The sequence below is a fragment of the Prionailurus bengalensis genome, chromosome C1 (genome assembly GCF_016509475.1).
Source record: "Prionailurus bengalensis isolate Pbe53 chromosome C1, Fcat_Pben_1.1_paternal_pri, whole genome shotgun sequence".
Classification (NCBI taxonomy): domain Eukaryota; kingdom Metazoa; phylum Chordata; class Mammalia; order Carnivora; family Felidae; genus Prionailurus; species Prionailurus bengalensis.
Window position 1 is genome coordinate 184,636,877 of NC_057345.1, and position 26,931 is coordinate 184,663,807.

Consider the following 26,931-nt stretch of genomic DNA (forward strand, 5'->3'; position numbering starts at 1 on the left):
CTGAATTATGCTCATTGTTTTATTAAGAACTGCCCTTAATATTTTAAACAATACCTGAAAGGGACCAGCTAAAATCTGAAATTATTCTAAAGATGGTACTGTTTTCCTTTCTGAAAATACCTGAGGTGTGATTAAAATAAATTTTAAAACTCTCCATACATTTTAATTCAATTTATAATTTAAGAAAACATTTCAAAAACTGGAGGTCAGTGTTAAACGATATGCTTTCTCACCTGCATTATTCACACCACACTTTTAGAGATTACTACAGAAATAAAAGCATTTTTCAACACAGTGGGTTTATTACAAAATTAAAAATACATACATAGAAGTAAGTAATACTCACCCAATGGCCTTTGCAATGTAACCAAATGTGTTGACTGTGGCTCTACGAATAGCTTTTTTGTGAGCTTTTAAGAGCTCCAGAAGCTCAAAACAAATCCTCATCCATTCTCTCGCAGACACATACTCAGCTCCCCTAATTTAAAAAGAAAAAAGTTAATTCTGATAATAAGAAATTTTAGAAGGTAAACTTGCAAATTCAGTTCTCAAAACATGACTATCTACTCAGTTTAAGCAGTAATCTTAAAAATTATATTGCCACCTCTAATCACCATCTCAAATTGAAATTTCACAGAACATTTCACTGGATAGTCTTACCATATGTTTGTATTAGCAACATTAAGCATATTTGCAAAGTGAATAAAAAAGTAGCTAAACGTAAAAACCGATACTGTTCATAAAAACGTTTAGGCAATCTGCTTACCTGTCAGCAATACGTCCAACAAGATCAATACAATTCTCTTGTACTTTTTCATGCCTGTTCTTTAAGATGGGGGTGAGTCTAGGCAGGAGATCTTTAATTGGTGGGGTCATCTTATGCATACCTATTTAATAGAAGTCAACACACTATCAATAAACATTTGAACTATAACTTGTTCATTTTACCTTTTACTTAGCAATGTAATATAGATGACTAGGCATAAATATAAACTTACAGCTGCCTATGGAAAGAAAAAGCCCCATATTCTGACCAGACTCAGAATTGTTTTTAACTTTTTATTAACAACTTCTGATTATGCATAGAAATGAAAAGAAATTAGTGAAGTGATTTAAAAAACGATGGATACTCAACAACAGAAGAGTTTTATTTGGTTCTGAAATGTATTTGTACACTCATATTTAAATATGGGGACAGTTTATGTTCCGGCCATACACAACAATATAAGCCAGAGGCAGACATGTAAATTAAAGCAAAATTTTCCAGAAAGGGCCCCCTTACCCTTTAACTGCAAAACAAACAGATCTCCAGTCTCCCTGCAATGCAGGGCATACTTGGATGGTATTTACACCTATGAAGAGAGAAAAAAGGAGGCAGCTGGCAGGGGCTCTTGCTCTAACTAGAACTGCTTGTTCTGATTCTCTCTCCATTGCTTTTCCCATGTTTCCCTGACCAACAATATGGTTTACAACTCCCTGCAAACCAGAGCCCCTTAAGTGGCCAAGAAACTGATTTTTGGCAAGTAGCTATCTTCAAGTATAGAAGACAGGGCTAAATTGGGGATTACATGTCAATGCAATGGTTCAAAGATCTCCTATACTGCATAAAAACCCCTTACTAAAATGAGAAAAACAGTGGCTATCAGTCAGCTATTCTGACCTCCTGCTAGGTTATTTTGGCTCTTCTTAACCATACAGAAGTTACTTTTGCAGAAGTCATGTTCAACTACAGTAAAGATTAAAGAGAAGAGACCATTTGTTTGCTACATCATAATTTTCTTAAATAATGAAAGCTTTGCTCTCCATACGTATGCCAAGGGGACATTTGTAATGTACTTGTGTTTTGCTTTGGGTTAGAAAACTGAATGGATACCAAGAATTGGATATAAATAAAAATGAGACAACAACTTGATAAATCCACTTTTCTCTCTGGTTATGTTCCTGAAACATGACAGCAAACAGAAAAACCTGCCATAATCATTTATTAATTCAAGGGTAAAGAAATATACAATACTTCGTCTCCTAAAACTAAAACTTCAGCATTGTTTCCTCACACCCTTCAAATACGTTTCAGGTGAGACACTGTTTTTATTAGGATTCTCTATTCCATGACTTCAAAGTTTTTTGAGTTGGTAACTATTCTCACCTCTCTTTACAGGTCCTAAACTTGCCCTCTTTTCTCTGTTTAAAGTACAATATAAATGAGTTTTAGGAAACAACTTTCGTGACATCCTGACTTAACTATGATTTTGAAGTGCTTAAAACCATGTATCAGAAATCATTACTCAACTCCTAAATGTGATTCTGTATCTTACTTTCAAAAAAACAAACAAAAAAACAAAATAAAAAATTCTTTCATGACCAGCAAATTCCATACCTATTACATTTACAATGGCCTTCAATGCTCCAAGAATGCTGCCCAATACTTCAGGGTACTCTTCACCCAAATACTCATACAAAACAACACCCAAGTGCCCCATCAATTTTTCCTGTAATAATTAAAAAAAAAAAAAGTTAAAATGTTACTATTCACATGGAACTATTTGGTGGGAAAATAAGAATCTGATAGAAAAGTTTACCTCTTGACAAGTCTTCATGACAACAGCAGTTCGAGAAATCAAGTCAGCTGCCTGTTGCCTAACTTTTGCTGATTTGTTATTTAAACGCCACAAAACTGTACCACAGATCTGAGGCAAGTAAGGTTTGACTCGTTTGCCAAGAGCATTGACCACTGTGCCAAAGCCATTCAACATTACAGAGTCCTAAAAAAAGAAAAGCTACGTTAAATTTAAAAACTACATTCATTGAGACTACAATTCAGTTTGTGCCCGAATAGTTTAAATATACTAATATTCAGAGGTGCCTGGGTGGCTCAGTCGGTTCAGCGTCCGACTTCGGTTCAGGTCGTGACCTCATGGTTCGTGGGATCAGGCCCTGTGTTGGGCTCTGTGCTGATAACTCAGAGCCTGGAGCCTGCTTCAGATTCTGTGTCTCCCTCTCTCTCTCTGCCCCTTCTCTACTTGTACTTTCTCTCTCTCTCTCTCAAAAAATAAAACATTAAAACAAATTTTAAATATACTAATATTAACAAAATCAAATCTAAAAAATTTAAATCATAGACAACTGAAATGAGAACATGAGCATTTTTAAAATTTCAAATTCAATTACTTTTCAGTGATAATTATTTGGTTGAAAAGTAATGTGTTTTACAAATATGAAGGTCAGCAGCAATTTGTTGTAATAATCTGTATCATTACCTCTGTAGTCTGTTCTTGGAAAGCATAAAGAATACCATCAATCAACTGTTCTTCAAGTTTATGATCAATATCTGCTGCTCCCAAGTTGCCCATAATTTTCTCAATTGTCTCCATCACCATTTTTCTGTACTGTTCAGCTTCATCCTTCAGATCATCCACAATCCTGGAAATAATTTCTGCCGCACCTACTTTGTTTGCCAATTCCACAGTAGTATCAACTAACTAAAGACAGGAGGAAAGAAACCTTTTAGGTATTATCCAAGCCAGCAAATAGGCTGAGAACAGTTAATTCCGGTTTCAAAAACTTTTAAGAGAAAGGTAACCCAAAAAACATAAATGTGAGAGTAAGTCAAAATGATTTAAGGTAAGATTGTACTCATGTTTCACCTAGCCCAGATTAAGTATTTCTTTTAACTAGACAAAGACATTAATTCATAGTTGAGTATTTATCCTAGAATGCAAAATCAAAATGGAAGTTAATTAGCTGACTAAATACATCTCCTTTTATAATCAAGCACGTATTTTGAGCCAGCGCAAAAACAATGTTTAATATTCATTCAAATTAACTAAAGAATTAGTTGAAAAGATTATTTAAAAATATTTTCTTCAGTAGGTTCCATGACCAATATGAAGCTTCAACTCACAACCCTGAGATCAAGAGTCATATGCTCTACCAACTGAGCCAGCCAGGCACCCTTTGAAAATATGTTTTAAGGGGGGGGCTGAGTGGCTCAGTTAAGTGTCTGACTCTTGATTTTGGCTCAGGTGATGACCTCACGTTCCTGAGATAGAGCCCCTTAAACCCCATGGTGGGCTCTGTGCTGGGTGTGGAACCTGCTTAAGATGCTCTCTTCCTTTTCCTCTGCCCCTCCCCAACTCATGCTCACTCTCCAAAAAAAAAAAAAAAAGATAACATATTTTTTACAATGAAAGTTTACCTGTCGGTAATTTCTTCTATCCAAAGCCATTCTGTGTTGCCAGAAGTGTTTAAAAAAAGGAGGAAGAATCTCTGTTTTAATGTAGTTTGCTTCTACACCATCTGTTCCACAACACTGCTTTACCACCTAAAAGGTTAAAAAATAGTAGTAAATACAGTCTTGGTTTAACAATAGTTAAATAGTTTTGGGCTTTAACATTCTCTGAACCATGAAACACACCCAATTTACATGAACCAATCCGTGACAACAATTTGGAATACTTACCTTCAGCACAATTTTCTTCATTTCCTCATCAGGTGACTGAAATTCTCGAATAAGGATTAACATCACTTCTCTAGTATAGTAGTTGGCATATTCTGCATCCATAAGAGGAATAAGATAGCCAATAGCCTTTAAGAAAGCAGCCAGACCCTATTTTAAAGTTAAAAAAAAAAAAAGTATACTTAGTAAGTCAGATTTAATTGCCTTAACTTCAATGAGTGGAAATGAAAAGAAAAATAAAATCTATCTGGTGAACCAAACCTACCTTTCCTCTGTGTTGACGGATACCCTTCCATAGAGGCTTTAACACAGAATCAAAAGATTCGATACCATAAGGAGTTGCTGCTTCAGCCAAGGCAGCAATGGCCAAAGCACTAATGGTCCGAACTTTCTGTTGCTCATCCACAAGACCTAGAAAAAACCAAACACAGGTTGTAACTAAGTGACAACATTACTTAATTTTCACAAGCTCATTATTTAGTCAAAATGAAGAATCTGTTCATACTAGACAAAATTAGACAAAAGCCAATATGAACCAAAGCCTATTAGCAGATAACGTAATAAACCCCATCACAAATTATGTGGGGTTTTTGTAGGTAGAACCCTTCCATTTATCTCTCCAAATCAGTAGCCCAAATTTCAGGACACCTATTTTACAAAAGATGAAGTAATGGGGCCCCTGGGTGGTTCAGTCGGTTAAGCATCTGACTTTGGCTCAGGTTATGACCTCACTGCTCATCTTGAGTTCAAGCCCTGCATCGGGCTCTATGCTGGCAGCTCAGAGTCTGGAACCTGTTTCAGATTCTGTCTCTGTCTCTCTGCCCCTCCCCTGCTCAAACTCAGTCTCTCTCTCTCTCTCAAATATAAACATTAAAAAAAAACTTTTTAAATAAGTTTTAATATTTAATATTAATAAAATATTTAATATTTAATAAAAATAATTTTTGAAGAGACGAAGTTATATCACAACTTACCATGCTCAATGATTTCAACTAAACTTCTGAGATGTGGCAAGATGGCACAGCCCATAAGAATAGCTATCTGCTGTACAATCTTAATACCAGTGTGTCTCGCTTGCCAGGACTTCTTACTTTTACACACAGCTTTTAAGAAGGGCAACAATGAAGGAATGCCCAGGGCAGAGGCTACAACAGCAAAAGCTCTAGCTGTTGTGTTACGAACATACTCATCCATGTTATCTATATCAGGTCTCATGGTAGAGATCATAGTAGCCAGACCAGCCGCCTAAAAAGTCAAGAAGGACACTCATCAGCTGATAACATTAACCCTCAACGCTTTCCTTCTATAATCAAATAATCCCATCAATGGATACAAAACTTTCTTCTCTAGAAATATAATGTAAATTACCTTTGCCAAATTAGAAATAATCTCTCGACCTTCCACTCTAGCATAGTAATCTTCATCAATTAGCAATGGTTCAATGACCACAAGGATCTGAAAAAGAAAAAGAGCTACACTTTCACACCAATTACTAATGCCATACTCGTGTAAGAAAATTAAATACATATTGAAAAAATTTTATTATAGGTCATTTATGTAATTTATACACACAAACATACAAAACATATTTGGCTAGGAAATTTATAATTACCGGGACTTTGTAACAAGGGACAATTAAAAATTTTAATTACACAATTTCAACCCCCATATAAAAACTGGGGAGAACTGGGGGCGCCTGGGTGGCGCAGTCGGTTAAGCTTCCGACTTCAGCCAGGTCACGATCTCGCGGTCCGTGAGTTCGAGCCCTGCGTCAGGCTCTGGGCTGATGGCTCGGAGCCTGGAGCCTGTTTCCGATTCTGTGTCTCCCTCTCTCTCTGCCCCTCCCCCGTTCATGCTCCGTCTCTCTCTGTCCCAAAAATAAATAAAAAACGTTGAAAAAAAATTTATAAAAAAAAAAAAAAACTGGGGAGAACTGTTCATCACAGAGTAACAAATATTCAATATTTAAAAAAATAACAACTTCTGGAGCGCCTGGGTGGCTCAGTCGGTTAAGCATCCGACTTTGGCTCAGGTCATGATCTCATGTCTCGTGGGTTCAAGCCCCACATCGGGCTCTGTGCTGACAGCTCAGGGCCTGGAACCTGCTTCATATTCTGTGTCTCCCTCTCTCTTTGCCCTCCCCCACTTACTCTCTCTCTTTCTCTCTCAAAACCAAACATTAAAAAATTTAAAATTCATAAAAAAAAAAACCTACACTGATCTTCACTTAACAATTCTAAGCCATTATTACCACCAGCAAAAAGATGGGTCCTTAACACCAAATGGCATGCTACAGACATGTATCTTTTCTTACCCTAACATAATACCAATAAAAATAAATGAAAAAGTATGAATAATATGAAACCATTTTAGTCAAGATGACAAAAAGTTCCTTCAATATCTACACACATACATTTGTATACGTGTGATATATACTTGTGCAAAGAAAAAGGTCTAAGAGGACATATAAATATAATATTGGTTAACTCTGTGGAGTGTCTTACAGGGGGTAAAATTTCCCTTTTTTGTTGTGAATGCATGCATCAGCTATTACCTTTTAAGAATTTTTTAAATTTCACAAATAATAAGTGACTTAAGAAATCCATTAGTTGTTTTTATATTAAAAATTATCCAACTACTAGAAACACTAATTAGAACAACACACCTTGTGCACATATGGTCGAACTAAGTCATCAAGTTTGTATAATATTCGATCAATAACTTTCACAAGTAAATGACGCTCTTGATCCTCAAGTGTAGGAGACATCAGAAGAGGAAGAATCTGATTAAACAAAGGACCAGCTCCAAATTCACGAGCTTTATCAGTAATCTGACGCAATGCAGCCTGGGGGGAAAAAAAAGAGTAGAAGGTATATTCCCTTATAATTAAGCATTCTGAAAGAACTAATTACTCCATGATTTTCTTTACCTTAATATTTTTAGTATAAACTTCACAGACATCTTACACATTAGCGTAAGTGCATTCCCATCAAATTACTCTGAAGTTACAGGGGTGTCTGAGTGGCTCAGTCACATCTGACTCTTGATTTTGCTTCAGGTCATGATCTCACAGTTTCTAAGATGGAGCCTGCTTGAAATTCTCTCTCTCCCTTTCTCTCTGCCCCTCCCTGGCTAGCGCTCTTGCAGATCTCTGCATCTCTCAAAATAAATAAACTTAAAAAAAAAATTTATAAAAAGGCCCGGAGAACAAAAAGGAGAATCTCATTTTTCAGCATCTGTATTAGCATAAAGCTGTTTGATTAAAAGAATTAAATCCTTCATACTACACCTTTCTTTCCCTTACACTATGCCCATGGTAAAGATAAAGAGATTAATTATAAATTTCTAAACATAAAACTATAGTGAACATGATGTAATGAACTAGTACTTACCTTTCTCATTGGAGGTGTTCCATTCTTAATTTTTAAAAGAAGCTTCATTATTTTTCTCTCTTTTTGCTCTTCTGGACTAAGTGTTGATTCATCAACATCAACCTAACAGCAAAAAAAAAAGAAAATGCAGTTAGATTAAGATACTGTGATTTGTAAGTCCTAAATAAAAAATGGTATTTCAGTTCTGCTATTATCACTTACCAAAAGTTTATCAAAGTACTGAATATCATCAGGTTTTAAAAATGGCAGATTCCCAGATGGTTGGTCATTAACACTTTTCATTGTTCTATCTTCAGTTTGCATGTGGAAACCAGTCATACCACCCAAAGGCGTTGGAGTTGCTGTCAGCTTTCGAGCTGGAGTTCGAATAGGAACATAACCAGCTGGAGGGGGAAGTACCTAATACAGTTAAAAGACAGTTTAGGATTTTCTTGACTTTATAAAATAACACAATAATATTTGTATTTAAAATATCTTAACAGTTTATTAGCTAAGAAGCTTCCTGCTTGTTCTATCATTTAAAATCTGTGTAACAGGGACACCTGTTGTCTCAGTCGGTTAAGCATCCAACTTCAGTTCAGGTCACATGATCTCACAGTGCATGAGTCTGAGCACCGCATCAGGGTCTGTACCAACCAACTCAGAGCCTGGAGCCTGCTTCAGATTCTGTGTCTCCCTCCCTCTTTACCCCTCCCCGCCTCATTCTTGTTCTCGCTTTCTCTCAAAAGGAATAAACATTAAAAAAATTTTTTTAAATCTGTATGACAAGCATTTCTCATTTGCTGATTAAAAAGCACATTAAGAATATTAGTAATGTGGGGAAATGAGGAGATACATAAAGCAGGCTTATAAAATTCTGATCACTCTCAAACATTAATCTATATAAACATGTTGGTGAGCCGACATGTCATAAATGGAAATAAGTTCACAAAGTGCACATAATATATAAAGGGTTAATTTTAATAAAGTTAAAATTTAGATTCATACAAATCTCTGCACCGTAAAAGCAAGAATCTTAGTATTTAAGTTGCTTGACAAAATGTATAAAAACTAAATCTGGGGTGCCTGAGTAGCTCAGTCAGTTGAGCGTCTCCTGATTTCAACTCAGGTCATGATCTCGTCATGGGATCGAGCCCCGTGTTGGTCCACTCAGTGCAGAGCCTGCTTAAGAGTCTCTCTCTCCCTCTGCCCCTCTCCCCTGCTCATGCTCTCTAAAATAAAAAAAACAAAAAACTAAAACCAAAATATTTACCAAGGTCCTATAAAATACACCATTTGATTAAACCAAGAAATTTACTTAAGATTCACTAAGAAAGATTTTTATCTCCTATGGATATTAAGGGAATCAATGACTGTAACTGAGAAGACATTCAGGAAGTCAACAGTAAGTTGCAGAAATGTCTATACCCACAGCATTATGTGGAGGCTACAAGAAGTTTAAAGCAGAAATTCATGCACACTTGAAACACTCTAATACAAAACTAACAAGGGGGAAAAACATACATATACAAACTCTTAAAAGCAATGGGCACCAGCAATGTAAGGCTCTGTAGAGGCCATCGGAATCTAGTTCCCGCTATATGACCACAGACTACCTTTAGACCAGCAAATGGTCCCTGAATGCCAGGTACGTTTTATAACTCAAAATAAACTTTAACTTGATACAGTAAAAACAATATTCTTTGTGTTCATTTGCAATCCATGAATTTAAATACACAAAATCTTGTGAAACACAAAGTAAAATAACCATGATCTAATGTGAGCTTAATCCTGAGACTATGATGAACTGAAGCAACAAGCTATTCCATATCCCAAAGGCAGCAAGTTCTCAAAGTATGGTCCTAGAAGTCCTTGAAATTTCTCACTTTCTTTTTTTTTTTTTTTTTTTTTTTTTTTTTTTCAACATTTATTTATTTTTGGGACAGAGAGAGACAGAGCATGAACGGGGGAGGGGCAGAGAGAGAGGGAAACACAGAATCGGAAGCAGGCTCCAGGCTCCGAGCCATCAGCCCAGAGCCCGACGCGGGGCTCGAACTCACGGACCGCGAGATCGTGACCTGGCTGAAGTCGGACGCTTAACCGACTGCGCCACCCAGGCGCCCCGAAATTTCTCACTTTCCAAAAGCAATAAAAGCTTTGTATCATTCAGCTTTTTCAACTCTATTACTTTTTGGAAATAGCTAAAAGAATTAGCAGTAGTAAATTTGGGCAAAGCCAATGTAAACCTGACCAATTAATTTTTTCAAAGAACACTTAAAGAAAATTCACATTATAAATACCACATTACCTTATATCCTTCTGGAAACATGGCATCTAATTCTTCATCAGAAAGTGGACGGTTTCTCTCATCAATTTCTCTTTCCCACCTCCAAGCTTGAAGCTGTTCGGGAGTCATACTCATTATGTGACCTACCAAAAAAAGCAAATTTCTGTAACAATCTATAGTGTTAAGTCTTTATCATTACATAGGTCCTTGGGATATAAGACAGTTAACCTCATAATTGCTTTATATTATCAACTCAAATCAAGACTTCTTTTTATATCTGGTCATTCTTGCTAAAAATAAACATTAATAACATACAGAATACCTCAGAGAAAAACATTCAAAATATTTCCGGTAAAAAGTATTTCCAATGGGGAAGTTTCTACCTGGAGTAGGGGTAGCCATGTTCATGGCTGGTGTGCCAATTGGTGTCTTTCCAGGTGTCAGAACAGGAGTGCTTCCACCCATCTGACTAGCTGGTGTTTCATCCCAACGTGACTTTCTTTTACTGGCTCCAGGAGTTGGTGTTTCACCAATTGAATCTCCACCTCGATCTGTTCGAGGAGTCTCAGCCCATCCGCTTCCATGCCCAGGAGTATCTTTAAAGAAAAAAAGTAAATAAATATAAAATTTTAACCACTGTCAAAAAATTAGTGTATTCTCAAAGATCTAATATTGAAATGGATCAAGTTCAAAAAAAGGATATTCTTAAAATGCAGACCCACTTAAGAGTTTTAATTTTCATTTCGTCTTTATTCTCTTTCATTTTTTTCTTTCCCAATGATTACAAAAGCACAGTAACCACTGAGGAGTAAGAAAACAAAAGTATTTTTTTAACCATGCATACTATCACAACCCAGAGACAACCACTTTATGCATCTTGAGCCACTTTTCATTTCTCCATACGGTTGATATTACTCTGTACATACAATTCTATACTGCTTTTTTTTAATCTACTATATGTTAAGCACTCTCCCCATCACTAAAAATTCTTTATAAAAATATAGCAGATGTACTATGAAGTCTTAACCTGCCACAGCTAATCTTATAAAGAACTAACAAGACACATGGAAATGCAAACTAGTGTAGCCACTCTGGAAAACAGTATGGAAGGTCCTCAAAAAACTAAAAATAGTACTCTATGACCCAGCAATTGCACTACTAGGTATTCATCCAAGGGACACAGGAGTGCTGTTTTGAAGGGTCATTGCACCCCAACGTTTGTAGCAGCGCTATTGACAATAGCCAAAGTACAGAAAGAGCCCAAGGGTCCATCGATGGATGAATGGATAAAGATGTGATGTGATGTGTGTGTGTGTGTGTGTGTGTGTGTATACACACACACACACAAATGAAGTATTACTCGGTAATCAAAAAGGAAACCTCGCCATTAGCAACTACATGGATAGAACTAGAGAGTACTATGCTAAGCGAAATTAGAGAAAAACAAGTATCGTATGACTTCACTCATATGAGGAATTTAAGATACAAAACAGATTAACATAAGGGAAGGGAAACAAAAATAATAGAAAAACAGGGGAACAAAACATAAGAGAAAATAATATAGAGAGCAAACAGAGGGTTGCTGGAGGGGTGATGGGTTAAATGGGTAAGCGGCATTAAGAAATCTAGTCCGAAAAAAAAAAAAGAAAAAAAAGAAAAAAAAAAAAGAAAAAAAAGAAATCTAGTCCTGAAATCACTGTTGCACTATATGCTAACTTGGATGTAAATTAAAAAGTAATTGTTTTTTTAAAAAAATGAATGCACTTAACACCAATGAATTGTACACGTAAAACAGTTAAAATGGTAAATTTTATGTATATTTTATCACAATAAAAAACTAAGTTATGGTCTACAATCTTTTCTTTCTCCTAATGTTCTTCCTAAAATAAATATTAAACCTTTTCAAGAAGGGAAAAGAATTAGGCATATGATCTGCTTAGTCCTCTATCTGTCCCCAAAGCAGCTGATTATTTACCTGTCTAGCCAGGACTAGAGATGTAAACAGATTTCCTCTTATAAATGTACCACTCATCAAATCAATACTTCACCCAAACACACACCCAGACTCCACTAGAAGTACCTCTTTCTGTTTTGGGGGTCTCATCCCATCTGTTTTTACGAGCACTGGAAGTTGCACCTCCGTGGCCTGGTGTTGCATGGCCTGGCGTATCGCCGCGTCCAGGAGTAGCAGCTCCCGCTGGTGTGTGGCTAGGTGTAGGATCCCATATTTTTGAGCCTGGGGTTGCTCCAGGAGTCTCACTTCCCTTTGCACGACCTGGTGTCTCATCCCATCTTAAGGAAGGGGTATGTCCGGGGGTCTTAACAAAGCAAAAAAATACCTTTATTTCACACACCTACACATTCACATAAAAATAACTAGAAAATTTGTATTAGAAAGATAGTAAACAAATAAACGTTTTAGTCTTCTTCTGTATAAATGAGAGTAAACTACCCTGCTTAAAAGATACCTACTTCATAGCAAATATGTCTAAAGACAATGTAAAGTTTTAATTTTGAACAGTTTTGAATAAAGCCCTAGCTTAAAAAAAAAATGTATTTTGGGTTATGAACCTTGGATATGCCATTAATATCTCTGTAGCTTTTAGAAAACCACTAAGCTTTCTCTGTCTGCCATCTGCAATCTAAACATTTCAGCTTTAATGATATCATTGCTACTTCCCAAACTAGGTTTAGAGACATATACCTAGAAGTTCTCACACTAAGGAAACACTATTTTTGTGTTTGTGTTCAATTTTGTGTGTGTTTTTAGTTAACATAAGTATGTTTTGGATCACCTGGGTCATAAGTAGATACTGCCACATAATTTTAATCCTTGAGATTTAAAATCACATTTGTAGTGTAATTCTAACTGAAGTTGACAAGATTATTAGTGAAAAAAGATTAGAAGTGGAGTGAAGTAACCAAAGGTTCCACTATAGTTTGAACAGAGACAAGTGGTGGGTGATTCAGGGCATCAGACAGCCCATGATAACAAAACAACCTGCACAGTGGAGACAATACAGTATCAAACTATCAGGTGGTTCAGTGTAAGCCACACAAAATTTGATTTAAGACTCAAGTATTCCATATAGGTTTTGTAATATACCTTTATGTATTTATTTTAAAGCTGGATGCTCTCTATCCAACACAAGAATTCTACCCAGCTTTACACCTGCAAATTTACATGAATACCATAATTAAGACTCAACAGTTTTTTTCTTTTAAAAAGATTTTATGTATCACTCAGGGTTGAGAAATTTTCAATTAGGTGAATGAAGCACATGAATTGTTCAAAATCTCATCTTGGCAACTGCTCCTCCTGCTGAATCAGGGAAGAAATAAATTTTTTAAGTATTTATTCATTTACTTTGAGAGAGAGAAAGCATGTGCACACACAAGCAGGCTAGGAGAGGGAAAAAGAGAATCCCAAGCAGGCTCCGTGCTGTCAGCACAGAACCAGACACGGGGCTCAATCTCATTAACCAAGAAATCAGGACCTGAGCTGAAATCAAGAGTTTGATACTTAACGGACTGAGCCACCCAGGCACCCCGGAAATAAATTCATTCTATTATCCATTATAATTCCCACAGTTTTGGGGTGCCTGGGTGGCTCAGTTGGTAGGTAAGGTGTCCAACTCTCAATTTCAGCTAAGATCACGATTCCAAGGTTGTGGAATCAAGTCTTAACGTCAGGCTCTGCACTGAGCATGAAGTATGCTTAAGATTCTTTCTCTCTCCCCTTCTGCCCCTCTCCCATACTCATGCTCTATTAAAAAAAAAAAAAAATTAAATGCCTATTAAACATCCAAATAAAAGTGTTAGGTCCAAGGAACAGAGGACATGAATGGGATAGATTTGTAAATCTGGGAGTAGTCTCACGGAGATGGTATAGGAAGATAGAAATGAGAGGAAGGAGTGCTTTTAGATGGAAAAGAGGTCCAAGGACTGAGCACTAGAACACCCCCAAAGTTAAAGGAAGCCGAGGAAGATCTCACCAACAAGATAGGAGTCAGTTAGGAGAGTATTAGGAGAATCAAGAGAAACTCAAGTTCACAATCTAAGAAAAGGGAATCAAGTGATAGCAAATATCACTGATATGTGATAAATGAAATGATATGATATGTATAGGATATGAGGATTGAAACTTGATCTATGGATTTACCAAAAGGAGGTCAAATGACCTTGACAAGAGATGTTTTGGTGGAGTGGTACAAGCAAAACACCAGATAAGCAGAATGCAAGTATAGACAACTCATTCAAAGCATTTTGCAGTGAAAAGTCAGAAATGGCTAGAAGGGGATGTGAAGATCAAGGAATGGTTTCCTGTGGTTTTCTGGTTTTAAAAGGAAAACAGGTAAAATGTGTTTGCTGATAATAATCTAGAGAAAAAACTGATGTTACACAAAAGTCTCTGAGTAGTAAAAAGAGATGGGAAATAGTACATAAGCAGAAGTTGTTCAACTTGCATCAACACCTCATTACAGAAAGAAAAAGTAGATGAAACCAGAAACAGGCATACTGGTAGATTTCATAGTGGGAACATGTTTAAGTTTTTCAATTATTTCTACTTTAAAAAGGAAAAATAGGAATTAATATCATCATATAAAAAGCTGTTAAGAAGGTATTAGAAGATTGAAATAACAAAGAAATTCTCTGGGAGTGAGAGAGACAGAGAATTACTGCTTAATAGAGTTTGCTCAAGGTGATGAAAAAATTTTGAAAATAGCGGTGACAGCTGTACAACATTGAGTGTAATTAATGCCACTAAATTGTACATTTAAACATGGTTAAAATGACAAATTTTAGATTATTAATGTTTTATCACAAGTTTTAAACATTTTAAAACAGGGGTGCTTGGGTTGCTGAGTCTGTTGAATGTCCAACTTCGGCTCAGGTCATAATTTCACGGTTCATGAGTTCGAGCCCCACATGGGCTCACTGCTGTCAGCACAGAGCCTGCTTTGGATCCTCTGTCCCCCTCCCTCTCTGCCCCTCCCCCACTTGTGCTGTCTCTCAAAAATAATTAACATTAAAAAAACTTTTGAGGGGTGCCTACGTGGCTCAATTGGTTGAATATCTGACTTCAGCTCAGGTCATGATCTCATGGCTCGTGAGTGTGAGCCCCGTATCAGGCTCTGTGCTGACAGCTAGAGCTTGGAGCCTGTTTCCAATTCTGTGTCTCCCTCTCTCTCTGCCCCTCCCCTATTCATGCTCTGCCTCTCTCCTTCAAAAATAAATGAACGCTCAAGAAAAGTTTATTTTTATTTTTATTCTTGAGAATAAAAACAACCCCCAAAACGGTTCTCTAGGAAAATAAACTGACCAAGGAAATGCAGTAGCACTGCCAATGTGACACCTGTGGTCAGATGCTTAAATTATCCATCTAGAAAATAAGGAAGATCATTGTATTATACTTAACCTCCACAATGTGACGTACTGAAATATCTATTTTAATATTCCAAAAGGGACATTCCTTTATTCCAGGTTATGGACTTTACTGTGTCTTCCCCCCAAAACTTACGTTGAAGCCCTAACCACCTATGTGTATTTAAAGATTGGGCCTTTAGTGAGATAATTAGGTTAAATAAGGTCATAAGGTTAGGGCCCTAACCTGATAGTACCAATGTCATTAGAACAGACACCAGAGGTCCCTTGCTCCCTCCATGTGCACACAGAGAAAAGGCCATGTGAGGACACAGCAAGAAGGCAACCATCTGCAAGCCAAAAAGAGAACGCTCACCAAACATCAACCGTGCTGGCACCCTGAGGTTGACTTTAAGCCTCTAGAACTGTGAGAAAACAAACGACTACTGTTTAAACCACCATTCTCTGTTCCCTTGTTAGGTCACCAAGAGTAGACTAATACAGTACATGAGAGGGATAAACTAAAAATAATAACAATCATAAAAAACAAAAATAAATTACCTCTGCTTGATCCCAACTTGATAGTTTTTTAGGAGTGGCACCAGGAGTCTGATCGGCTGTTTGATCCCAACGCCGTTTTCGTTTTGAGGGAGGCTGGGACGCTGCTGCTCCATTGACAACTTTTAATTCTCCAGCTTTAGCTTTTTCTGCTAGTTGTTGCCTAATTTCTCTCTAAAAATATTTGAATAAGCACTAAGTATCTCTAAAATATTTTCAACATATTCCCATATAATCAGCATGGTCATTTCCATTTAATGTCATTTTCTTCATTCTCTGTTCTATGCTGCTACTGGTAGTCCCATTCTTTATATCTTTTTATTTTCTGTATTTCTAGTCTTTATACAATGCCCTTCTGCACAACAGGTAAGTACAGAATTCATAACACAGAGCATCTTGCTTTAAATACAGTTAAATGAAGTAAAATCTTCAATGGTGGAGAATTAAAATGCTTTAAAAAAATTTTATGTTTATTTGAAGGAGAGCGAGCAAGAGAGCAGCAGAGGGGCAGTGAGAATCTGAAGCAGGATCTGCACCATTGATGCAGAGCCTGACACAGGGCTCAAATTCATGAACTGTGAGATCACGACCTGAGGTGAAACCAAGAGTTGGATGCTTAACTGAGTTACCCAAGTGCCCCCAAAATGCTTTCATTGAAAAATAGAGTCTTATTTAAGTTTTATTTAAAACTCTGATGAATAGCAATTAACATCATGTAGTAAGATAGAAAAGTGGCAAAAAGTGAAAACTTAAAAATTTTCACTACATAGAGGTGCCTGGGTGGTTCAGTTAAGCGTCTGACTCTTGATTTCGGCTCAGGTCATGATCTCGTGGTTTGTGAGTTCAAGCCCTGTGTTGGACTTTGTGTTTGTATCATGGAGCCTACTTGGGATTCTCTCTCTGCCCCTCCTCTGCTCACACTCATGCTCTCTCTCTAGCATTAAAACAACTGTAACTATGTAAATTATATACAATGTAATCATAACAAATCCATTTAATTTATCCTATGATTTTAAAGTTTAAACCCACTTAATCCATATAACAAATTATATAATTGTAATTAAGTTATAAAGGTTCACTATTAAAACAAATGAAGCAATCACCACAGGCCATTAGGAATCCTTCAGTCTTCTCCACCCATATCCAAACAGAATCTTAGGGATGAATTGAAAAGGTTTTTCAAGGAATGCCTTAACTATCTGACTTTGCCTTTACACATCTATTTTGGACACACACCACCAATCCTCCCTACAAATATATCCACCAGGTCTGTGTATGTGTATATATACATACATGTGTACACATATATATATATACAGCCAAAAGGCCAAGGGCTAGAAAAGGACATAGAAATATGAAAGTTTAATTTGGGAGGAAGCAGAATTTTGGGTAAGGTTTCCTTCTCAACTTAATTTTTATTAATACTATTAAGATATTACTCTTAGCAGTAATATCCGGTTCACATACCTCTTCTTTGGTTAAATGCTGTTCTCGCATTACATCCATGTAAGTCCTAGCATTCATTTTAGGATCAGGGGTCTTCCCTCCTGCAGAAAAGAACAGCAACAGGACAAGAGTACAATAAATAAAAGATAATTAGGTTCAACTGATTTATCTTCCCTGCTCTAATATTATGTTATTCCATAATCATTTAATTTATTTTTTGATGGAAAACTTTAATAATTATACATCTTACTTTTTATTGAGTTTGCTGATCAATTTAACCTGTTTGAACACAAACATATCTACAGCAGTTTAAAACAAATATTTTAATGCATATAAAAACAAAATGACAGCACAGTTTAGAGTCTTCAGTAGTGATGGGTTCCTGGGTTGCTAATCCGGAATACGTACACTTTCGTGCCTTTGTCTCCATCAGCAGTTCTGACTTCAAGCAGCAGAATAGAAGCCTAGAAAATTATCTCTTTACCATTAGTAACACTTTGGAAAGATATTTATATTCAAAACATTACCTGTTGCAAGCTGTTAAAATCCTGACTACAAATAACTATAACTAGATAAGTTCTCCATACAATGTTCTAAAACAGTTATAGTTTAGAAAATAGTTTAGACTTTTAAAAATACACCTATAATCTGATTCTGATCCCATGTTACTAAAAAGGGCTTCATTCTTTTTAAGTTTTGTTGACTCCAAAACATTTTTATTTTCTTAGAAAGTATAAATTACAACTGGAAACATATTACTTGAAATATATTACTTCTACCAGTTATGTTGCACACAGAAGAAAAGTGGTGTACAAAGAGATGTGTTAGTCTCTTGGTTAAAGTTTCAGTATTTGCTTTTCAAACTTCAAAATATCTTAAAGAAGCCCAAACAGTACATAATAAGATTCAGAGGCACACTGAGTTTTAGAAATGTGGTAATTTGCTATACAAGTAGTATAGCATCACAATTTAGGAAAAAATAATAAAATTCTAAGACATTTCCTATGCTGAAGATCATGCCCAATTGATAGTGTCATTCTTTCTGACACTAGCTCTGATAAGACTTCCTTTGGAATACTTTTTCACCATAATCTAGAGAGGATGTGTTGAACTGCACCCTTAAGAATGCAGACAGGACTGGCATATAGCAGTACTGCTGTAGGAAAGAAATTAAGGACAGTTAGTATGGGCCTGTGAATTCTGACATACATGTTTAAATCAATTACAATTATGCAAGTAAAAAAAGAATATCCCTACTAATTCATGCAGGCTGAAAGTCTAATTTGTAAACCTGCAGCAGAATCTAATTCTAAGAAACAGGCACCTAATTCTGCTTTTGAAACTCACTCACCTGAGGAAAGCTTCCATCAGGCTCACTATGCCCCTTGTGCTGACCTGCACACTAAAATTAGCAAAACAGACTCCAACTATTAAAAATACCAAAGTCTTTTTGTATATATACTTTTCTTTTAACTTTAAGTATGCTTAGAGCAAAGTAGGTGCATTTACTAAACTACATTTAGAGCAATACAGGGGGGAGCTCTAATGTGAGAAACAGTTTCTCAAAAGTAACAAGCCTAAAAGTCTAGGATTTGGAATGAAAACTTTCAATAGTTTGAAAGTATTTTGAGCAGAAAAACACATTTGTTCAAAGTATAGAAAGCGTACCCAAAACAAAAGTAAAAGAAAAACCTTTAACCCTTTGCGTTTCTATGGCATTGGCTCATTATTTTCTTGTCCTTCTACCTGGAAAGAAAACTTGCATTATAAAGATGAAGAAAATGGCATCTGTGACTTCAACCAAATCTATACAAATCTATAATAAGGGGGATTTTAAAAAAGAAAAGCAAATTCATAAGCATGCCAAAAAAAATCAAAGGGCTAAAGACAACTTAAGACAAATAAATTCCTGAAAACTTATAGAAAAGTGGGAAAGAATTACCATCTGCAAAAGGATCAAGACGCTCTGGGGATATTATCATGGTCCGCCTGTGCTTTTTGTATTCATCTTCCCGGTCAGCAATCTTTGGAGGTCGGTGCTCAGCAAATGGATCATACTGAAAAGAGGTATGTCTCATTTAATACCCACTTTATTAAATACCAAAAAGAGTATCATAAACAAAACCCAGAATGTTATATATAAAACATGTAAAAATGTTAAATAAATGCCTACTAATAAAAGAAGTATGTTTTATGGATGTTAACGTGAAAAAATGACATATGGAAATGAGACAATAAACATGTCCACATCTGCATAGTTCTTCATGAAATGATTACCTTCATAAAACAAGCTAGGTACTATTTCTAATCCTCCCAAATCAACTCAAGACATTCTAGTAACTTGTTTCTAAAATACGTGGGTTTCCATGGGAATTGAGACATTGTTTTCCTTATGAATAAACTCTGATTTTAATTTTAAACAGAGGAAGAAGAAAAAGAAAAGAATCACCTGTTCTGTTGATTGTGGTATATCATTAAGCAGTGCCACAGGGGCATGATATCCTGGCTTCTTCTGACCAAGCAAACTTGTAGATGATGAGTAGTCATCGTCATCCTGCAATGAAATGCCCCCCGGAAAACCACAAAAATGTCAGAACTTAAAAATGAGAAAGAACATGCAAATTCAACATGGCATCGAAACACTTACTGACAGGGGCACCTGGGTGGCTCAATCAGTTGAGTGTCTGAATCTTGGTTTCGGCTTGGGTCACGGTCTCATGGTTCATGGCTTCAAGCCCTACATCTGGCTATGCACTGAAGGCGGGGAGCCTGCTCGGGATTCTCCCTCTCTCTCTGCCCCTCCCCCTCTCCTTGCGAGTGTGAGCAGTCACTTTCTCTCAATGTTAAAAAACAAAACAAAAAAACAAAAAAAAAACCCAACTTACTGATAAAGTGATGTCTAAACCTTTGTTCATAAAACTTGTAAATACTTAGGTCTTCTTTCAACTCTTAAACCTATTTTAAAGAAATTTTTTACTCTTTTAAAAAGAGTAACTGTGGAAGTTAACTGAAATAAAGCAAGTATGGAATTGAAAAGCCTGAGCATTTTATTTTCTCACAGAAAGCATAATGAAATTTGTTTTTCAAATTTGGAAACTGCAAACAGCTTATTTAAAACTCTCCAGTTTCCTTGATTTTTTTTAAATGATTTTACTTTTAAGTAATCACTACACCCAACGTGGGGCTCAAACTTACCGCCCCGAGATCAAGAGCTGCATGTTCTACTTGAGCCAGCTAGGAGCCCCTCCTTGTTTTTTTTCACTCATTTTTTTTTAAAACATGATTTAACACAAAAATGTAATTAATTTTAAATGTATTTGTTTCCTTAGTAGTATGTTTAAACAGACCAAAGTGATATTCTTACTTTACTACTGTAAGAAGTGCAACAGTGCATTAACTCCCAAGATCTTAACACCTCATTTATTTTAGTCAAAAATGAAATCACAATTTCCTCAGCTTCTGGGAACATATAGCCATCACTGTGTTTTACCATGAAGGTCTAATAATGCTAACAGAAGCCTGACTAGTCTCTGGAAATTGTACCTTTGGAACTTTTATTAAATTTTTCTTAAAAGAAAAAAGTGCCAACTAAAAATGTGGCTTGAATTTCACAAAAACAAGTTTGATAATCTATAACATAAAATGTTTGCTACTGAGTCACACAAAAATGACTATTTCACCAAATATGGATGTTTGGCATGGCCTAACAAAATAAGCTCTGTGGAATATATAAAAACATTTTGAAGGACATATTTCAAAATGAGAAGTGGGTAGTCATCCTCCAGAGTAAATGAAAAAGTCCATTAGCATCATTCCATTCATATTAAGACACCAAAGGGAAAAAACACACAACATCAAGCATAAGTCTGAAGTCAAAAGTGGCAAGGACAGATGGCTATCTACAAGAAAGTTGACTCACACCGGCTACTCTAGAGCTCAATAGGTCACAATAGGGATTTATTTTACAATGGTTAATGATTTGCAGGTCCTTTACTAGATAAACTAGTTTTAACATAAAGATTGAGAACTGATCACTTCTATAAGTTTCTGGATCTTACAGAGGAAGGACACCTAATAGTTTTATCCTTCAAAAGAAAGATTTCCCAATGCCCCAAATCTTCCCAGATTAAATGAGAGGATTAAAATAGAAAATTCCTTTATATTTCTTGCTCTTTGTTAAAAAAATACTTGACTCTTGTACACTTGGTAACTCACATCTTCAAGTTCAGTTGCAGCAATTGATGTCACATATCCAGCAAAGCGGCTGTCACTTCCACCATAAATTTCCTGGTCATAATAACCTGTAGAATCAAGGCCCACTCCTTGAGCTTCATCAAGAGCTGCCTTCTTGCCTTGAATTTCTCGAATCTGTGCTTCAATATCTGTAAGAAATTAAGATTTTCTTAATTTTCTAAACAGACCCAACACAATGCAGTTCTCTAGTAGAAATTATCAAAGTAGTCTTCTAAATACATAAACTTTAAAATAATTATAATACATAAGGAGTTAGTAGAACTATTCCTAGTACTGATTTTTAATACACTTAATACACCTCAACCTCAACAGACAATACTCGTATACAGAAGATATGCTTACCATTTCATCAACCACAAACCATTCTTACCTTAAGAATGGGTTACCAAAGTATAAGTTATTGTTGAATTCCAAACCTTTTCCCAAATGAAAAAATAATACTGTCAATGTTGTTTAGGGACTAAGAACAATATTCAAGATAATTTAAACTCAACAATACCAGAAATGCAAACACAACAGTACTATGGAGTGTGGGTCTCAAACTACATAGAATGTGCAACAAATGGTCTCTAGATTTTGTCAAAATGCAGTAGGCCTGGATCAGACCCAAGTTTCTGCATTCCTAACAAGCTCCCAGGTGATGTCCTAAATATCTAGGATTACACTCCTGGGAGTAAAATAATAAAGGATAAAGTCTAAATTCTTTAGCCTAGAATTCAGAGCCCTACACAGTTTGGCTGCAACTACCATGACATTAGTTTTATGATTAAGAGTCTGAGCTCTGGAACCAAAATGTCTGCCTTCAAATAAAGGCTTTCTCTACTAATTAATGTTATTTCACCTCTGTGTCTCAGTTTCCTACAACTTGAAGTTTTTTTTTAAGGATTAAATGAGATAATGAACATGAAACACTTAAGCACTCCACCAATGAATTAACTCTTGCCACATCTCACCCTCCAGGCACTGTGTTCTTTCTATCCATTGGTCTGACATTTAGAAGATGGACATTTGATGAATGAAGTTCTCAACCGATTCCCAAACTTCCCTATTTTTAATTTTGACATTTTTCAAGACTAAAAAAAAATTAAAACATATAATGAACATCTACATAGTATTCACCTATTTTCATCAAGTGTTTGCATATGTATGAGATATAGCAAATATTATATATGTACATGACTTTTCTACACCATTTAAAACCCCTACTATTTCAGCATGTATTTACAGGTCTAAGACATTCTCCTATATAATCAAAATAGTATTAACAGGCTCAAGAAATCATCATACTAGTAACAACCTTTCTAGATGTTCTCTTCTTTGGTCCATGATTCCATCAAGAACCTGGCAAGGCACTGAGTTGTAGTAGTCTCTTTTAAATAGACTAGCCTTCCAAACTTTTTCCTGGTCTTTCCTAATACCAGCTAACTTTAAATTCCAAACTAATGTTTCATTGTAATAATCTGAATACCTAGGTGTTTTAAGAAACAAAACTTTTTACAGCTACTGGTTTCTTTTGTGGCTTAACAAATAGAGGTTTCAATTTTTGCAGGCTTATTACCTTCAACTGAATCAAAACCCTCTGACACCAGGCACTTTAAAAAAGCTCATTTACTAGTTTGCAAAGACCAAAAGAAAAAGATTCAAATGCCCAACTCCACACCCTCAGCAAAGGGAGAAAAACATCCACTGTTCAAGAAGGGTATGGTTTAAAGCAGAAAATATAATAACATGATCTAGTCCAAAGTACAGCTGGGCCATGTAACCGTGGGACCAAGTCTCAGAAACTCAAAATAATGGAACAGGGTTTACTACTGAACTTAGCAGCTCCAGTTTGTAATCACATCTCAAAATTCTTATGGTGTATCCACAGCACTATCATCTCCACAGTTGCTACTTTTTCCTGCATCTCTCCCCCTCAAAACCATTACAGCAGCCCAGGTGGCCAGAGGCCCCCACCATGAGTAATCACAAATAGAAACATTGTCATGTGAGCTGGGTGGTTTATTTTACTATTATTTTACTAATCTACTTCTGTTTCTATTTGAAGTAGTATATATTTTTTAGAAGTCTTAAATCCACATTTGCTCCCCTCACCCCTGAAACTTTTTGTCCTGGAGCACAGAAGAAACCTCAGTGGATAAAAAGACTGGCTAAAGGGTGACTAGAGATTAAGCCTTTTCTTTTTTCTTTCCAAAAATTTCCATTTCTTAAACGTTTGAGAAGAACATTAAAAAAATATATTTTTTTTTAAACCGCTAGATGCATGGATCAACTTTAAGTAAACAAGTTCTTTTCATGGACCACAAATGCTACTGCCATCAGGATCCAGACAGGACACACAATGGTGAATCAGGCCAGCCAAACAATCTTCAATCTCCCCTCTACAGCATCAGTGTAGTCTACTAACAACCTACATTAAAGTCACCTGGGGCACCTGTTACAAGGACTGACTCCCATGCCTCAGACCCATTAAGTTGGAACCACCAACTTCAGAGCCCAGGTTTCTTCATCAATATATATTTTGTGAATAAACCCAATTTTATACTTCCATTTTTCTTTAAAAGAAAAAAAGGGGGAGAGAGAGAGAGAGAGAGAGAGAGAGAGAGCCCACGTTTCTATATCAGTAACAAACACTCCAGGAAACTTGTACATGGCCCTCGACTTCCAGCTCCAGCCTACCTTTACTTTAAAATTTCCAATTTGGGACATGTTATACTTTTTTCTAGCTCATACACAACAAAAAAGCAATAAAGAGGTGCTGTTTCATAAAAACCACATCACGGCATACATATTGGGCAGCTTACCCTCCCCCCCCCTTCACACACACACATTATATATTACGGTTTTATTTTCCTTTGAAAGGATTCTTCTAGAAGTTTACAGCAGCTAGTACACTATTTGGATAATACATTTATTCAGGAACTACTTTCATCTATTCAATCTTACCCACTGATTTTATGTACTTAAGGACAAGCAACAGAGTTTTCTAATTACAACAATACTCAAAATATTGAATTTGTGTTTGTATAAACTCTATGTATTTTATGACTGGATTCCTATTAAGTAAAATGTGGTAACAAAATCACCTAGGGGCTAGGCAGCTCTCTGTAGTTAATTAATTCTGAAGGGAGTTCATTAGTAAACTTCTACAAGTTGTATATGCAAACCAGGTACTATATCTGCTTGAAATTACGGATAAAAATTCTATATACCTTGTAAGTTTTATTTATGCATTGTAAACTGCAGCACATTTACATAAGCATCACATCCACAAAATTAAGACAACAGATTCCCCAACATTCAGCAGTTATGCAAATAAATGACAGAATTAAAACTCAGTAATTATTTAGTAAACTATGTGCCAAAATATGAAATAGAACACACTCAATATTTATAAGCAAACAAATGTATCATTTCACTTATAAACATTTATAAAATGTATAATCGAGTTATTATGAGTATGATATTTTGTTTACAAAATAAAATCTATGGCACAAATATGGCAAAATATTAGAACTGGTAAATCTGAGCAATATTCATTATTTTTCCTGTACTTTTCTGTACTGTTACACTATTTCATAATTAAAAGGTAACTTTCAATCAGAAGTCATTAAAAATTTTTCCAAAATTTATAAACATTTTGCACCTCTGGGAAAGACAAAATCGTCTCTTATTTTCAAAGTTGTTGCACACAAAATTATAGCTACTGGCATGCAGATATTCCTGTACTTTAACTGACTAAACGTAGGTAAATAGATCATTTCTGACAACAAATGCTAAGATTTGTTAGCAACAATGGGATTAAAAAAAAATGAGGCAGCATACAAAAAAGAATAACCAGAGGGCCAAAATGTTAAATAAAAGACTTGAAGCAGAGAAAGGAGGAAATGTTTATGCTAATCTCTCCCTACTTCATTTAATTCCTTTCCAATTCAGACTCCCTGTAGTTGAGACATTCAGATGTGAAGATGAAGAAAAATGGATATGGTCTACTAGTCACTGGACAAGAGACTAGGAGCTCCTCATGGGCACACATACAACTGCCAAGAGCTGGCACTCTAATCCATCTGAACCCTTAAATACTCCAGTCTTCAAGATATGTTAATCAATATTTCTCATTATCAAGTAGTATTCCTATGTACTACAGCATTCAGGTTGCTTGCAGTCTGTAAAGATTACAAATAAGGCTGCTATAGAACATTCACATACAGGTTTTTATGTTAATACAGGATTTAATAGCACTTGGGTAAATACCTACTCTTTATAGATAAATATCTAGTCTGCTAGGTCTTAAAACAGTATGTGTTTTATACTCTGGTTTCTCTTCAGATCGCATAAATCTTTCGCCTTAAAACAGTATGTGTTTAAAAGAAACTTACAGAGGTGTCTGGGTGGTTCAGGTGGTTAAGCATCTGACTCTTGGTTTTGGCTCAGATCATAATTTCACAGTTCATGAGCTCAAGCCTATGTCTCTGCGCTGACAGCGCAGCCTGCTTATGATTTCCCTCTCCCTCTCTCTGCCCCTCCCTGGCTTGCATGCTCGTGATCTCTCCCTCTCTCTCAAAAAATAAATAAAAGAAATTTACAAGGTCCTTTTGGTGGATTTACTTACACAAGTTTGAGCACAGAAGAGAACTGAACTATTCTGTATAACAGAGAAAGAATCATTTTGAGAAATGAAATGGAGGAAATTAACAGAACAAGTAAAATGAAGAAAAGCTAATTCCAGTTTAATGGTGTTAAAAAAGGGGAGGTTATCAGGAGGCAGATGTATCTAGTGTGGGTTCCTAAATTATATCTGATTTTCCAGATTAAAGCTTCACTTCTGTTCCCCACCCAACTATTCTCCTATTTCAGTAAAATCTCTGAAGAAGTGAGAGGAGGGGGACCATATACAGTACAAATCTTCATTACTGGTGCTGAAAACTTAAAAACAAAGCAGGAATTCCCCATCATGAGAGCGTATTTGGAATCCTAAAACTGAAGTTATGGATTGTCCTTCAATCCATAGATGGCATAGTCTGATAGTGGTTTATAAAAAACTAAAAAGTCTTATTAGACAAGAAAACAAAGTACTAGTTAAGCATTAGACTTGTACACCACAGTCTGTAAAGAGCCTCACTAAATGAGGAGCCCTGAGGGTAAATAGTTGAGAATGAGGTTTTTTTTAAGCTGGTGTTCCCATTTTAAGATAC

At 36.0% G+C, this 26,931-nt stretch overlaps 1 protein-coding gene across 4 annotated transcripts in view; it reads right to left on the reverse strand.

Moving 5' to 3' along the window:
• The window catches only part of SF3B1 (splicing factor 3b subunit 1), a 59,561-nt gene that overhangs the window by 6,296 nt on the left and 26,334 nt on the right, over positions 1-26,931 (reverse strand). Inside the window, exons 3-23 of one of the 4 annotated variants that reach the window (XM_043577391.1) lie at positions 21,698-21,864; positions 19,932-20,036; positions 19,425-19,539; positions 17,504-17,583; positions 16,040-16,210; positions 12,195-12,432; positions 10,498-10,710; positions 10,136-10,257; positions 8,050-8,247; positions 7,849-7,950; positions 7,122-7,301; positions 5,825-5,911; positions 5,431-5,701; positions 4,722-4,867; positions 4,460-4,606; positions 4,196-4,321; positions 3,258-3,479; positions 2,580-2,762; positions 2,378-2,489; positions 767-887; positions 347-478 (exon numbers count right to left, since the gene is read on the reverse strand). In XM_043577391.1, coding sequence (XP_043433326.1) covers positions 347-478; positions 767-887; positions 2,378-2,489; positions 2,580-2,762; positions 3,258-3,479; positions 4,196-4,321; positions 4,460-4,606; positions 4,722-4,867; positions 5,431-5,701; positions 5,825-5,911; positions 7,122-7,301; positions 7,849-7,950; positions 8,050-8,247; positions 10,136-10,257; positions 10,498-10,710; positions 12,195-12,432; positions 16,040-16,210; positions 17,504-17,583; positions 19,425-19,539; positions 19,932-20,036; positions 21,698-21,864 — 3,238 coding nt within the window. Of the gene's footprint in view, positions 1-346; positions 479-766; positions 888-1,282; positions 1,353-2,377; positions 2,490-2,579; positions 2,763-3,257; positions 3,480-4,195; positions 4,322-4,459; positions 4,607-4,721; positions 4,868-5,430; positions 5,702-5,824; positions 5,912-7,121; positions 7,302-7,848; positions 7,951-8,049; positions 8,248-10,135; positions 10,258-10,497; positions 10,711-12,194; positions 12,433-16,039; positions 16,211-17,503; positions 17,584-17,890; positions 19,196-19,424; positions 19,540-19,931; positions 20,037-21,697; positions 21,865-26,931 lie in introns of those variants that run through there. The other 3 variants (XM_043577393.1, XM_043577392.1, XM_043577394.1) reach the window with 3 other exon arrangements.